General features: G+C 37.0%; 1 protein-coding gene across 1 annotated transcript in view; it reads right to left on the bottom strand.

Moving 5' to 3' along the window:
• Window positions 1–1,006: 1,006 nt before the first annotated feature.
• LOC129434226 (uncharacterized) overlaps window positions 1,007–17,011 on the bottom strand; it is a 51,032-nt gene continuing 35,027 nt past the window's right edge. Inside the window, exons 14-15 of the mRNA XM_055193139.2 lie at window positions 14,058–14,252; window positions 1,007–1,376 (exon numbers count right to left, since the gene is read on the bottom strand). Coding sequence (XP_055049114.2) covers window positions 1,289–1,376; window positions 14,058–14,252 — 283 coding nt within the window. The 3' untranslated portion in view covers window positions 1,007–1,288. The remainder of the gene's footprint in view (window positions 1,377–14,057; window positions 14,253–17,011) is intronic.

The raw sequence follows: 17,011 nt of genomic DNA on the forward strand, positions 1-17,011 counted from the left end.
CATTTAAAGATTTTGGATATAACAAGATTAAGCACTCCCATGGGGGCAATGCAACGCTCACTATGGCTGCTCTGGTGACGTAAGTTCCGCCTTCTAGTTAAAAAAACAATCATCAGTCAATAAAGACACTTGCCAAGCTGTGCGCATGCTCAGTAGCCGAAACGACATCAAATAAAAGCGTTTTAGAGCAATTTGAGCTTAAGAAACAAAGGTTAGTAAAGCTAATGTCAAATTTAACTGTTGATCAGAAATATGTTGTTTAATCGTGATTTTAGCACACCATTTTGGAAATATCTGATAGGACTTTAGACTTGCAACTGCCTAGGGGCATTACAAAGATGGCTGCTGACCTCCCCAAAGGAAACATTTCAATATAAGAGAAAATTAAATGAAGAAACAGCTTTAACTATATAAATAGTTAATGAATTAAAAAACACAATAAAAAGTTGCGAAATGATTGCAAACTCTGCGATACATTCACCAAAGGAGGTTGCAAACTGGACGTACAGCGCCGTTCTATATAAAAAAGAAAAAAATAATCAAACAGTACGCACACCGGCGCCGACAAGTGGTGCCTGTCCGCGCCGCCCAGCTACGACTCAGGAAGTTGCTCAAATCCCTGTCGTGCCACAGAGCGCCACTCACATAGTTTAACATTAAATTACATCATATTTGTCCCAAATCGTTAGCGATTAACATTGGCTGCTAACGAATATTTTGCATTTTGAAGTTGACGCTTTCTGACTAAGCTCGTGCTATTTAATGTGCACTTCCGGTGTACGATACCTCCGAGTTGTCCTAAACGTGACTCGAAGCGGTGCTGAGCTGCGCATCCGGCGTGTGACCCCCTTTAACAGCGATTAAAGAAAAGTAAAATGATCTCTAAAAAATACGAATTTACAAAGAGTGAATTTATGAAGAAAATATACAGCGTAACAGTAATAACCCAATACAGAAGTCACGGAGACGCCAAAATATCTTCATGAATTAAAGACAAGAGGCCATAAAGTGTCTTATTTATCTTTAATTAAATGCTACAATAAAATACAAAAAAAGTTTACACATAATTACAAAAGATCCATAAAAAATCCTACATTTCTATACCCACATTCATTGCTGTGTGTGTAGTGCATCATGTTTGTAGACCATGGTCGGTATGTTTCAGTCAACAGTGATATTTATTAAGACAGGGCCTGATTTAATAGTCCAAAATGGAAGTGTTGTGATCATGATCATTGAGATGTTTGGAGGTACGCACATGTTGTTCCTTGAAGCTTCCCAAGTTGTCTTAAATTAGTTGTGATTCTCGCACTTGATTTGCTGTTGTAGGACATGTGATGTGGCTTCCCTCCGTCAGAGGTGGACACTGTCCAGACCTTAGTTCATAAACAGAGAAAAATAGTTAAGATGTTGGTCCGTAAAAACGACTTAATGACACAATAACCAAAGTATATACAGTCCATTTAACGCAATGCTAACTGGACCTGTCCAGGTCATGTTTTTTTTTTTGGATTTAAACCCACAACCAATGAGCCTCAAAGTGCCCTATAAACTAAACCATCATGCTACACTGCATTTGCGTCACTGAGGTGGGTTAAACTACCCATGGCTATTTACTACTGTAGCTTGGTAACAATATTTTACTCACGGTTTTGTTCCTCTGGTTTAACAATTAAAATATGTCTGGTTGTCAAAGATGCGTCGCAAAAGTCGCACAGAATGCGACCAGCTCGCCGAAGGCAATTTCTGCAGACGCACACACAGCAATGAAAAATGCATTTGTCTCTCTACTCGTACAGCAAAGCAATTCACTCTCGGAAATTAGGAGGAATTTTCATCATGCCATTTGCAAAACATACCACAGTGCATATGAACCTAACCCCAAACTGGCATTTTTAAGCAGAATCAGGTGTGATTCCTCACACAACAATTCTGCTTTCAAAAACTAAATATCAATCAAATATCAAACATTGTTTCAGATGACAACCACATACCAAAAAAGTTGACTTCTGAATAACTTCACTAATGACTACTAACTATAAATGTTAAATGAAAATGCTACAATGAATAAAATCACATACTACAACATCTATTACTGTATATAAGATGAGAAGTCTCTATAAAATATGCAAATGTTTGCTTAAAAAGAAAAATAAACAATGCACATCACGCGCATGTAGCCTCTCAAAGTTAAAAACGTAGGCACAGTAAGAACTCTTTGCAACTTCTGCTGTACAAAACTGTGCGCTAAAAGCATGAGGTGTTCTCGGCTCCATTCACCTCAAGCAACAAAAGCACTTCGGTCCTGTGTTTTCTCGCTCATGTCTCCCAGGAGCGCTCAAAATATCACTGTGCCCTGCCGTGGAGTTCATATCCATTGAATAACAGCTTGTACTTCAACTCACTCAAATGAATTCGGTCAATGAACTTAAAGGGATAGTTCACAAAAAAAATGAAATTTTCATCATTTACTTACCCTCAAGTTGTTTCAAGCCTGTATACATTTCTATATACATGCCACATATACATGACACGTGTTATGAACATGAAGGAGATTTTATGCAAGTTTATGACAACTGTCATTAAGTGTCATTTGTTCCATTATGTCATTTTTATGACGACAACTTGACATAAACCAATACATCATAACTTTTCAGAAATCTGCTATAAACATAATAATGAGCAATCTTAAGAAATGACCTAGCTTTATGGGTTACCATTACATTAAACTGTCATTAAAATGTCATTAAGTCTTAATAGTCTGTCAAATAGTTTTATAACAGCATCATGAATATTTTTCTTGACCTCAACTACAATAGTACAAATTGAACTTGTCATTAAAATGTGTTAATACTATGTAAAATAATTTTAAATACCTTAACAAAATGCAACAGACACTTCAAAAGATTATACTTTTACATACAAAAAAAAAACTGACAACAAAACTTGTTCTTTCTCACACAGAGGGTTCTGAAATTTTCTAACATACAGTAGAGGAAAAAAACTAACAAAACATCGTGACAAAATGTTGCGTTTGCTTATTCCAAGAAACTAAATGAAACAAGCAGCTAAAAACTTCGCAAGGGCTCTTAATAAATGTATTAAAAATGCTTGTACCCATAAAGATTAGGGAAGAACTGGGGCGAAAGTAACGGGGGACGAAAGTAACAAAGCGATTTTCTCAAAGCCCCGATTACATTTTCATTCCAAACTGTGACAGCATTTTAAGCACGCAACCTTTGACAGTGCTGACCAGTGTTGGTCAAGTTATTTGGAAATAGTAATTAGTTACTGATTACTTCTCCAAGAAAGTAATCCCGTTACTTTACTGATTACTCATTTTCAAAAGTAATTAGTTACTTTACTATTTACTTTACTAAGTTACTTTTCAAAAACATGATGCACGACCTGCTACATTATAAAGCAACAGGGCCCGGTTGCATTAAGCACCTTAAGTGTAATTTTCCCTTAAGTTCACCCTTATGTTTCCCTTAAATTTAGGGGTGTTGCAAAAAATTAAGTTTTTCTGTTGCATCTCCATGGCAGCAATAGTATTTTATAACAACAAATCTGGGTCGCTGTCGTGAAACATTTAACGATTACCCTTACCTAAGAGAACCATTTAAGGGATTATACTGTATGCAACACCCTTAAATTATTAGGTAAGGGGAATTTACCCCTTAAGTGTCATACTTAAGGGAAAAACTTAAGGTGCTTTATGCAACCGGGCTAAGACCTTTCAGCCTAATTCTATTCTTTCTGCATATTCTGCATATTCCTTTCTGCGAATCCAGTCTGTTTCAGATGTGTGAATAACCCATGAAAACAGTCTAACAGAATTCATCAAATGACCATTTTTGTCCACAAATGCGTATAATCCATGAAATATAGATATATAGTATGTTGTTTACATCAGATTTCGCGTGAACATGTATGAGACCGAGCCGCAGCGGTCATGTCAGATGGGGGTTCAGGGTTTTTTCAGTAAGTTTCACATTCCTGTGCCGGCTTGCTAGCTGTTTGCTCAGATTTGAGATGGAATTTTTCGCTATAAATAAAAGTTGTATTCCCACGTGTTGGGAATAAAATTGAGTGTACAGCGGACGCTGATGTTTTTGTCACCTTTAACTGGGTTAAACTCGCTGCATAGTCTTGTTCTCTTTCGAGCTCCATGTTGTCTCTTCATGTCTCTTCAACACTACACTGACTGACGGCGCGCAGCGCTCATAACGTCATTGTCACTCGACTCGCGTCACGACACGAGACAGTCTTACGAAACAAAATCAAGGTTAAATAACTCGGTAACGCAGCCTGCTTACAGGGAAGTAACAGTAATCTAGTTACTGTTTTTGCAATTGTAATCCCTTCCTTTACTCGTTACTTGAAAAAAGTAATCGGATTACAGTAACGCGTTACTGCCCATCACTGGTGCTGACAAATATGGCGTTATTTCCTCACCGTTTTGTGCATGTGGGTCCAGAAAGCTGTTTTCAACCACGATAAGTAAATTCTTAAAGCTGTCATTTTTTTTCTTATAATGCATTTTTCTCGTTTCATGTATTACAATACTGATCAATCTATAGGTTATTTAGTGCTGTAACAAATCCTGAAGTTTGCCTTCTCTGAGTTTTTCAAAACAAAAGTTTATCAGGTTTAAATGTCAAAAGTTCCTGTCAGGACAAAAGTAACACCTGTTGAAATTGCACTGAAGTTGTTTTACATTTGTTCAAAATTCCAAATTGTATTGACCACAGCAAAAATAAATCCCTGTCTAAAACATTATCTTTTAAACTGACGCTTTTCTGAAAAATTTTACTTTCGCCCCTGCTCTCCCCTACCAGCTCCGTTTTCTGCTCATAAACATTCTGTACACCTAGCTTTTAAAGTATTGTCCTGACTACAAACATAACAAAATCCATCAGCCAGCGCTATGAATAGGGCCCATCAGTTTCCACCTCACTGCGTCCAGACAACAAGTTCAATAGTGCTGAAACAGGGCGATGAGTTTTCTTTCACTAAATGTACTTTCAGATTAAAAACGCTGTGTCTCTTTCAAGCTCCGCACCTTGAGATCGCTGCACAGTCTGATGCAGAATTTAAAGCATGTGTATCTGTATGGACAAGCTGCCGCAATCCACACAACCCACCGTGCATTCGTACAATTGTGTTTAAGGAGATTATCCTGAAGACTTTAGCTATGCTGGATTTACCCATTTGAGCTGCGGAGGCCTGGCGAGTGCCATTGAAACAGAGCAGTGTGGTAGACAATGGAAGGGTAAGAAGGTGACAACATGACGATGCCAAGCGCATAAATGCTGGGTTGTTTCAACTCACAGTTAGGAAAAAAATATGTACGAACCCAAATGCTGGTTTAATTTAGATAATGTCTATATCTTAGATTCAACCATGCATTAAAACAACCATGCATTTTTTTAAAGTACACTAACTTGAAGCTGTGTCTATGTGCGATAATCCTGTAGTGGGGGGTGGATTTGTAAAATTTTGCTTTATGCTTTTAAAGACACTGTTTAAAGTATTATACTATTCTACATAATGTATTACTGTATTAAATCTGGTGACACCAGAGGTCACTTGATGATATCTGACAGCAGTATAGTCTCTGGCAAAACTAGGACATTATGGTTAGATGCACTGATCGTTGTTCATTATTTTCCTCCAACCATCTGCCAGAACTCTATCTGTAACACACAAACTGTCTTTAATATACCGAACAGATGCTGGTTAAAAGGATATGGAGGCTTTACTTGCCAGTCGCATTAGCAAAGAGGCAACTTAAGCACTTAGGCAGAAGATGGTGTTACAGAACAAATCCATTTCCTTTGTTCATTAACAAAAGTGCAATGATGACCTATGACCCTGCACAACACAACGCTACTCAAGTGTGACTCGGACGTGAACGGGATGAAACAAAGTGACAAAACCCTTAAAGGTAATGCAAGAAGAAAACGTACTACTGGAATTCCAGGAATTCTGCGAGACAGTGTGTTTGGAAAAAACGAACTGTGAAAATACACGTGTGTGCACAAATGATTTTAGTAATTATTACTAGTCGTACTTAAGTTACTATTAGGTGGCTTGACTTCATTCAGTATTCTTGCGGTCACATTAAGAGTGAATGGGATTTGTGCCTTTGTTGGACCACGTACACCCGAGAACACATTAACTTCAAAAGACAAAGCCAGCCACTGTTTCTCCTGGGATCAGGTGGAGATGTGCATAATTCATAATGTGTAATTACACTTCCCAATTATACGCTGTTCATTTATAAATCATGCAAATGTACGTATTATGAACTACTGTATTTAAATTCAGTCGTGAATGGATGGAAAGTTGTGCAGGATGTAACAAACCTCTTCAAAATACAATTTCCTTATAAACACAGACCTGTAATAGCACCTACTGTACATCAAAGACTGTTGTAAAAGACTGATGAAGGCTCTTGGATGAAAGTGAGATTGTTTGTAGCTACAGATACAGGCAGGTGCGGAAAGAGAAACAATATCTGAGAAACTTGGGGTGGAGTAGCACCTTAACAAGTAAGAAAGGTCAGTACATTGATCGTATGGAGGACAAACAGGTCTGTGTATGTGTGTGTGTGTTGAGATCGTCCCCTTGGTTGGGAAATATTTGTTCTTCTCACGAGTTAAAGAGTAGAAATGAATAGCCAAAGTCCACAGACCCTTACTCACCTATAAATATCATTAACCTCAGAGGAGCTTATTTTACATTTCACTTAATACAAATGTCAGTCTTGTCTCACTTTTAGATATTAATAAACATTAAAAAGTAGATTTAAATGAATAAGCCATTGAAGAATTAACTCGTCAATTATGAGAAAACGCTTCCCTGCCAATGACGAGTATTTCCGGCTTTCCGCAATGCTGCTATTATTCACCAAGCACAACTTATGCAACAAGGAAAGTAACGCCTCACGTGTTACGGTGGGTTCACACCAGATGCGAGTTCAACATTTTAGCGCACGAGTAGATTACATACAAAGTCAATGCAAAGACGCGATCAGACGTGTCCTCGCGTGGGGCAATGCGAATGGCGCAATATGGGCGGCACATTTGCCGCGAAAAACGCCCTATTCTCCTCAAACGTATCTTCGTACAAGTTGACAATACTCAATCCCGTGAGTATATTTAATTCGCTTACTTGTTCACATACCCCGATAGTATTTATATATATAAATATATATGTATCTCTCTCAGGGGTTTTTCTCCTCCTAGGAGTTTTCCCTCTGGATTAGCCAGGAGGGTTTTCTTCTAGGGTTTTTTTCGTCCCCTGGAGAGTCCGCCACCTTTGGCTTACCTACTACTTTACTGTATACGTTACATTATTACTACGCTTGCTTTTCTATGCTTTTCCTACATCTATTAACGTATAGCTGCTTTGAAACAATTAACAATTGTGAAAAGCGCTATATAAATAAAATTTAATTGAAAAAAAATTGAGTAATCTAGAGAGAGTAACATGATTCCCTGCGTTTGGTGTGTACGTAGCAAAGAGTAAGAACTCAGTGTATATTTTAAGGATCGCGCTGAATCTTTTTGCTCAAAATTTGGTGTTTTTGAAGAAACCTACCCATATTTGAGAGGTGATTACAAGAGAACTAATGAAGGTAGGATGAAATTTTGTTTGAAAGCAGGTGGTCTTTTCTTTCATTTGATATATTGTATGTTTACATATTTAAAGAAGAACATTTTCTGAAATGCATGACACTTTTGTGAAAATCATGAAAAATGCTGGTGCTGGCTGGCAACTTTAAAAAAAAAATGCTGGCGGCGAAAGAGTTAAAGGGCACCTATCATGCAAAATTCACTTTTACAAGGTGTTTGGATGTAATGTGTGTTGGCAGTGTATGAACACAATCATCCTACGATGTAAAAAATCCACCCGCTCCTTGTTTTTTAATCCTCATTAAACCAAAGCAGTCTTATTAGACATGCCGTTTTTACTCTCTTATCAATGTGAGGTCACACTGCTAAAGCCCCACCCACTTACAGTCCTGCATTACCGTAGTTTCCACTCACGGCGAGTTGTTCTCTGTCCACTAGATACTATAGTCTCAAACTGTATGAATCAGATCTATTTTATCTTAAAAGCGCTTACTGTCTGTTTGTAAGGAAGCGAGGAGCTGTAGCTCATTTGCATTTAAAGGTACAGACATAAAAACAGCATGTTTTTGTTCCCACCCAAACGGGGGCATTTAAGACATGCTGTAATACATTATATGTGGGGTATTTTAAGCTGAAACTTCACATTCAAATGCACACATTCTGGGCACACGTCAGACTTATATTACATCTTGTAAAAAGGCCATAATGTGTGCCCTTTAAATGTGCATTTTGTTGCTACATAAAGTTATCCACTAAAAATCTTATTTCATGATTTATTTTATATTTAAAATTGTATTTCATGTTGACATTACGATGGCATCTTCGTAGGATGCAGACAGCCAGGCAGCTCCCTTTGGTTGGAACAAAGACATGGAGTTAAGGTATTAATCTCCTCTAATTTCCATTTACAACTACTGAGTGAGCGTGCATTCGGAAAACTTCGCACGGAATCAGGTTTCTGACAAAGGTGGAAATGTTTCCCTAATGACTCGCTCTACCGGGGCTGCCACTGCCTGCTTAACAGAAGGGTGATGGTGGGAAATCAGGAGCTAATCCATAAATAAGTAAAACAGTCACTCCAGGTCTATGTTGCTATGCTGGGAGCTCATACAGCCCATCGTTCCCTTGGATTTGATCCCACGGTATCTTTGGTGTCTTTCTTAAATGTGGAGGGATCGAACCTATAAGCTTGGCGTTGCTACCACAATGCACTGTAACGTAATCTGGATAGTACTTTTAAATAAGGTTGTATTTGTTAACATTAGTACAGTAAATGCATTAGCTAACGTGAACTAACTATCATTTATTTACCTTTGCCAATACAATTGTTAATTAATGTTAACAGTTACCACTTTTTTTATTTGAAAATTGTATAGAAAATGCTAAAAATAACACAAACTATGATTAATACATATTGTAGAAGTATTGTTCATTGTAAGCTAATGCATTAACTAATGTTAACAAATACTGTATGTATTGTAAAATGTAACCATTTGAAATGTAATCTTATAAGCTATCCTTAGCGAATAAATACTGTACACCAGTGTTCTCAAACTGGGGGCCGCAAGATGGTGCCAGGGGGGCCCCAGTTTTATGATATTTTATAAAATACATAAATTTATCATGAATTCTGTGTAATTAAACCTAAAAAAATAAGGCTACTAACCAAAAACACTACTTTGTATACTTATATGTTTTATCGAATTAAAATGTTATGGTTTAGAACAAAATTGTCATAAATTTTCTTTGGGGGGGCCGCGAAGGAATGCACTGTACACAAGGGGGGCCGCACGCTGAAAAAGTTTGAGAACCACTGCTGTACACAATGACTGAAGTAATTACAAGATGATTACAATTTTAATCTATTGTACCCAAACGAACAACAAAGGACAGGTTATCCCTCTTCTAGCCAGCCGCCTGGCGCAAACCTAAACAGACAGACCTTCAGCCCCAAAGCAGCCTGTGTACAGCATTCAAACCCATGTACCCTATCACGACATCCTACGGGTTGCCAGATATGCTGTAATCTTTTCTCCCAGGGAGCCCCTGGAAACCAGATACAGAGAAGATCAAACACTGGCACTGGATCACATGTCTCTCCTGAGCCGTGCGGAGCATGACGCAAACATGGCACACAGAGACAGAGGTTTTTCCCATAAGTCTCCCTTCCTTTGGGCTCTGTCAACTGTGGGATATCTGGCAGTCACGTGATTGGGAGAGAACCACATCACTGATAGAGCCAGGATTAAGATAGCCAGCAGCAATGGATGAAAAAACACGGGCTTCTGTACACTACTTTTATAAGAACTATTGCTTTGTTTGGATGTATCCTATATAAAATGTCCTATAAAATGTTATAGGTACTAATAAGATATTTGGCAGATCAGACAGCTGGACAGTTAAGTGTTTAGAATAAATAAAGTTTCTCAAAACAAAAACCTAACTGAAGCAGATTAAGATGAGAAAATGGTATTTTTTTATATGACGCCTCTAAACCCAAGTGGTATTTTTGTGCGTGTTTACACACAAGCGCCTTTAAAACTAAATGACAGCCTACCTGTTTTTCTTCACACGACTCTTTAAGAATCTGAGCATAGAAAAATGTGGTTAGGCCACTTTTATATGAAGTAGCAATTAAGATGTTCCTGGCAAGTAACTTTATTTATTGCATTATTGGGGATTAAAATTCCCAGAGGCTCAAGCCGAAACAAAAAAGACAGGTTTTTTTCACTGTATTAGTGAGGAGATCTCATAGACGTCCATTGTTTTCATACCAGACTAATGATGTTTCTATCCTGGTAATCCTAACCAAACATTTAACCCTCACAAACCTGAAATTACTAGATTTAAGTAAAGCATGATTTATGAGGGTTTTTCCAGAATGTCCACACAAGACAAACAACAAATTTCACCACTGAAGAGCAACTTTTGACAGATAAAATCCTGATTAAGGAAAGTTTTAGAGTCTTTCCTGTAGGTGTGGGCTGATCCAATACTTTGAATCGGGTATCGGACTAACAGGGCCGATCCAAATTCGATACTGTGCGTTACTAATGGTTGTTATTTACTGTTATGATATAGAAAAGTCAGACTATTATAAAAGCATCATAAATGTTTTTATACACTTTCTTCAAAGTCTTCCTAATATTCAACAGCTCTATGCGAAAAACAAATGCATATATGAAGATATTTAAGGTCACAAAAACTGAAATGGTGTGGTGCTTGCGGAGACACACAAGACACAACCACATACACAATAACCGTATTTTTAGCATCCGATTTAAAAGTCTCATTAAACAGCTGGATGAATCCGTGAGAAGATGCTTTAAGCACATTATCCTGGAAGCGAAGAAAAGACAGAATGATTCAAATGCATCATTCTCCGAGGATGTGCTTAAACGCTATTGTGCCACTCAGCACTGAAGTCTTTCATGTTTAGCGCAATTAAGTAAAAATGTACTTGGACTATTTATTTGCTTAGTCGTATGTCCACTTAAAAACTGACATTATTAATAAATATTTAAAGAGGTCATATTATATTTTTTCAAGATGTAAAATAAGTCTCTGGTGTCCCCAGAGTGCTTATGGGTAATTCTCGCAAAATTAGACTTACGAGGTGCCATGAAACATTATTGATAAAAAGTAAATGCTATCAAAATAAGAAGCAGACAGTTACAAACAACTCTTCATGTACTATTTTGCACATGATTTCAAATGACATCATACAAACCAATTTTGTTGTTTTTTCCACATTTAAGAGAAACATTTTCATTACCGCAACATGTCCATGACTGGATTTGGGTTCTTTTACATGGGAATATTTATAATTAAAAAATCTAAAAAATAGAAAGCTTCAGTGCATGTTATACTATAAACACTTACAGTAAAGAAACATGTGGTATTTGGTGATCATTGGTAAATATAGAGACAATAATAAGGAATATAAATGTGTCCAAGACCAAATTCCCCATCCTCCGCAACAATTTTCAATCATTGTTTAAGCCCTCAAGGAACTAACATTTAAAAAAAATACAAAATTTGTTGGAAGGGACATAATTGACTGTGACACTCAAGATGGCTACCAGGTAAGCAGTTCTTATTTTTTCTCTCCAGATAAAAGTTAAAAATAAAAAAGTTGTTGGAAGGGACATAATTGACTGTGACACTAAAGATGGCTACCAGGTAAGCAGTTCTTATTTTTTCTCTCCAGATAAAAGTTAAAATTTTGTTTTGTTTGTACCTAGACAACTTTTTAGTTCCCATTACCGAAACATGAGTTTGTAAATGCATATATTTAATGTAATGTAAATAATGTTGCGGAAATGATAATTTTTGATAATGATAATCTAAAAAATGTAAATAATTCTATAGGAAATATTTTTAAATCCTCTAAAAATAATGGTTAAAGTAAGTTCATATAATTCAAGGGCTTTTTAAAAATTTTGATGCTGACACCTTCTAAATTACCCTTGTGTGAAGTTTTAGCTTAAAGTACACTTTAGATAATTTATTATAGCATGACAACCTCCCATTTTGTAGATACAAGCAAAAATGTGCCGTTTTGTCCATTTAAATGCAAATGAGCTGATGAAATGCAAACACTGCTTGCCATAATGGTGTTTTTTTATTAAAACTCAATTGTGCTGTCAATTATTTTCTCTCACTCTCTTTATCTATGCACTAAACGGCAGTGCCGTGGTTGGATAATGCAAATTAAGGGGCGGTATTATTGTAATTGGCCTTGCTACCTACCTCATAAAACAGGCGAATTCTAAACAACCTAATTTTCACATGCTTGCAAAAATGGCTTACCGAAACAGAGTTACTGGGTTGAACTTTTTTATGTTTTCTAGGTTGATAGAAGCACTGGGGACCCCAATTATAGCACTTAAACATGAAAAAAATCAGATTTTCACGCTATGTCCTCTTTAAGAACACTTGTATCTCATTTTAAATGTGTTTTTTACACTTGACATGACATTCTCCTTATTTTGTGTGTGTATATATATTTGTGTGTACACACAATTCTAAATGGATCAAGAAAAATACTAGGATCGGATTAGTATCGACTGATACTCACAATTCAGGCATCAAAATCGTATCAGATATGGAAAAAGTGGTATCAACCAACACCTACTTTACTGACATCTCTACAAGTGCTCCAAGAAAAGTTCAAAGGCATTAGAAAGATGAATATTAAAAGCTTAAAGGCCAGATGCTTGTTTTCATAGCTGCTCTCGTGTCAAGCTCTTTCATAGGGGCAGGTGGAAGTGGGATCCCTGGGGGCCTGAGGGTAGATGTGCTGAATTTAAATACAGACTGCTGACACAGCTGACCGGAGATCATCTTTCCGACACACCCACGACTTTTCCGTAAAACTCAAAAAGCAAGTAGGCGTAATAAATGTCTATTTTTGTGCTGAGAGGTAAAAGGGTACTAGAAAATAAAAATGGTATCAGAGAAAGTAATTATATGTAATAAAAATGTATAATACAAATCAAATGACTTCAGTCTCTTCAAACGAGTTCAAGATGTGCTTAGTGCAAAGAGAGTTTACTCTAAATACTAACTTTTACCCAAAAAAAGCCTTTTTTTTACATTAAATGTACATATTTCCTGTATTATTTCCTATTTGTATCTTAATAAAGACAGGGAAAAATAAATATGGATGGTGATCCAAACTTTGCTAAACTATAAAGATGGTGGCGGCATAAGACTTTTGCACAGTGCACATTACGGGTAAACTTCTGTTCACAGGAACTGTTAAAAAAAACGATGGTTTAGTTTCTACCGTATGTAAGATTTATAGAAACATATGTGCAAGCCCTGACGGATCAAACTAATCCACACAACATCAACTTTAAAGTGGTACTGTAAAAAGCCCCGACCTAAAGCTCATATTCATCTTATTAAAGTATTATCTATTAGTGGTTTCTGCACTTAAACTGTAATCCTTTCCTACTATAAAAAATGTATACGCTACACTGGTGCATAAATCACTTTTATTGTGAGGGATACTCCAGATTAACACATCATTATAGCTAACCCATCTTTAATGACCATAAAAACCTGCAAAACCAAACTCATGTGTGCACTTGTCAGGATAATCTGATCCCCAAGCAGAGACAATGTTAAGAAAAAATGATTTATCACTGCTGCCAGCGAACAAATGTTTATGGAGTTATGTTTAACAGCGATCAAAGGCCTAAAGGTAGCAAATATATATGCAAGGGAAAATTTACAGTCAGCCGGTCATCGTATCACCCTAAAAGGGTTCATTTTGTGAGAATGACTGCACATTATCTTATAAGGGATATATTATGTACAATTTATCTGTCATTATATGCAAAAATCTCTTCACAATGAACTAAGTCTATTCAAAATCACTGATCTAAAGTAATGACGATATAGTACCTGGTTTGAGTATCTTGACAATCATTATTCTGGTTGTTTTCTGGTTGCACACACGTTACAGCTGACGGTTGTTGAGATCTCAAGCTTTGGTTCTTGAACACCAGGGAGTTTCCCCGTCCCGAGTGACCTCGACTTCTCCTGCGAGCTACTTTTCCCACAGGTCCTGACCTTAGTCGCATTACCGAAGAGCTCGGGCTGTGAACAAAACATTTTTTGGATTTAGAAAGTAAATACGATGTATTCACAAGTTTAAAGGAATAGTTCACCCAAAAATGAAAATAATGTCATTAATGACTCACACTCATGTCGTTCTAAACTTGTAAGACCTCCGTTCATTTTCGGAACAAAGTTTAAGATGTTTTAGATTTAGTCCGAGGGCTTGTTCACCCTTGTCCAGAAAGGAAAAAACATCATCAAAGTAGTCCATGTGACATCAGTGGGTCATTTAGAATGTGTTGAAGCATCAAAAATACATTTTGGTCCAAAAATAACAAAAAATAAGACTTTATTCAGCATTGTCTCCTGTTGTGAAGCGCATGTGCGAGACTAAAGTCACATGACTACAGCGACGCGGATGACGTGTTACCCTCAGACATGTTTCCAAATTTTCTTTTTCTTCAAACTTACAGCGTGCGTCTCCCTCAGACTGTAAACAAAGCCCGGGCGCACAACCCTCCCCAAAAATACCCCAGCTGGGGCGCACCAAATAACACGTCAGCCGCGTCATACTTCATCCGCGTCATTGCAGTCACGTGACTTTAGTCTCGCGCATGCGCTTCACAACAGACAATGCTGAATACACAGTCGTTATTTTTGGACAAAAATGTATTTTTGATGCTTCAACACATTCTAACTGACCCTCTGATGTCACATGGACTACGTTGGTGATGTTTTTATTACCTTTCTGGACATGGACAGTATACGGTACGTTGGTTTTTAAATGAAGGGTGAACAAGCTCTCGGACTAAATATAAAACATCTAAAACTGTGTTCTGAAGATGAACAGAGGTCTTACGAGTTCATTTTTGGGTGAATTATCCCTTTAAACAACTTGACAAGTAATTTTCACGTTTGTAAAATGGCTAATTGGCTTTAGAGGGGTGGACATTGTCTTTCTACTGAATATGATAGGACAACAACTTGCATACACCTGCGAGCCATCAATATTTTTTGGTCAGTTTTCTCAAAAGGTAAAAGCATGCATGTCTTGGGTCAATTTTGTCCGTTTTTAAAGGTACACATGCATACAGGCCAACATGTTTATAGATATACTATTCACAAAAATCTGGAATTTGACATTTATCCTGAGTATTTAAGATCTGTATGTATCATAAAACAAGTATCCACTTCTTTTTGTTTTCTTACTAAACAATTATTTTACTGAAGCAATATGACATCATATACACTTTATTAAAGAGACCCCCACACACACACGACTGTGGGCAGATTATCTGTTTATCAGAGGAAGCACCTGCAGTCCTAAAACACTGTACTACACACCCACATGCACAGATTTTCATTTTTCTGTGGGCACATTTCATAGACGTAATGGTTTTTATACTGTACAGACTGTATTTTCTATGCACTTTCCCTAGGCCAACACCTAATCCTAACCCTCAGAGAAACCTTTTTGCTATTTTTAAATGACCTTGTTTCCTCATGAGCACCAAAAATATTCCCAAAAGGTATTATTTATTAGCCACATTCACGGGTGGTTTCCCAGAAAGTGATTAGCTTAAGCCAGGACTAGGCTTTAGTTTAATTAGGAAATATAACTAGTTTTAACAAACATGCCTTACTAAAAACATTACTTGTGTGCATTTTGAAGCAAAACAAAGAGCACTGATGTATTTTAAGATATGTAAGTGCAAATTGTTTTCAGTTTTAACAGCTCTTACATTTATTTTAGTCTACAATTAATCCCTGTCCGGGAAACCACCCCTTAAAGTTTATCACAGAGGTCTTTTTCAGGCCAATGACCCCTTACAGGATAGAGAGGAGGAGCACATTTATCAAATATTTACTGTGTATTTACTATTATTTATAACACATACTTTGTAAGGATGGTTATGTTAAAAAGTAGTGATGCACCGATGCATCGGCCGCCGATATGTATCGGCCGATTTTAGATGAATTTGAAACCATCGACATATCGGCAATAGCATGAGAGAGGCCGATACCGATATATTTATTAATTAACCGCATAAAGTCAATGAATTGCATGTTCAATTAAAATGATTTAATGTTTGGGTGTGCACTAGGGCTGTTCCGAATACCATTTTTTGAGCTTCAAAGCTCTAGTAGAAATCAAATCAAATATTCAAAGCTTCGGAAGGAGGGGCTGAACATATTTTTCTCTTTAATAAAGGCAGGAATCTGTATGCGTATGTAGCGGCGTGCCTGTCACGCGTGCTGCGAGAACAGCATTAGTGAAACAAAACACGAGCAATACTTTTAATAAGGTAACGTTAGCCTAACATTTTTCTAACAAACAAACACTCCCGTATAAGAAATTAGAAGCATAGTAATTACTGATAACGTAAAGGGTAACTTAGCCCATTTAAATAAAACAACGTAAATAAATGAACGAATGAAGTTCAACAAACTGTAATAAAACGGTAGCATATACTTTTAAAATCAAGTTTATTTACTAACACTTACACCATCCAATATGTTTTTCATCAGTAGAACAATAAAGAAGATATTTTGCAGAAACCCCAGTGCTCCGTCATGCAAGTCAACCGATCCGCCACTTTAAACATGTATATCTCATACAAAAGTAATCCCCCATAACTCCGTGTGACATATTGATGTCTTGTGAAGCAAATCAATCAGTTTTTGCAAAAAACTGAACGTTATTTACAACACTATTAGTGTGAATGCCAAAGCAGGAAGCCCGCTTTGAGGCGATTTCTTTCTGATCTCTTCTACTAGTGCAGTTTGGTGCTGTTGGC

Source organism: Misgurnus anguillicaudatus, chromosome 6 (genome assembly GCF_027580225.2).
Source record: "Misgurnus anguillicaudatus chromosome 6, ASM2758022v2, whole genome shotgun sequence".
Classification (NCBI taxonomy): domain Eukaryota; kingdom Metazoa; phylum Chordata; class Actinopteri; order Cypriniformes; family Cobitidae; genus Misgurnus; species Misgurnus anguillicaudatus.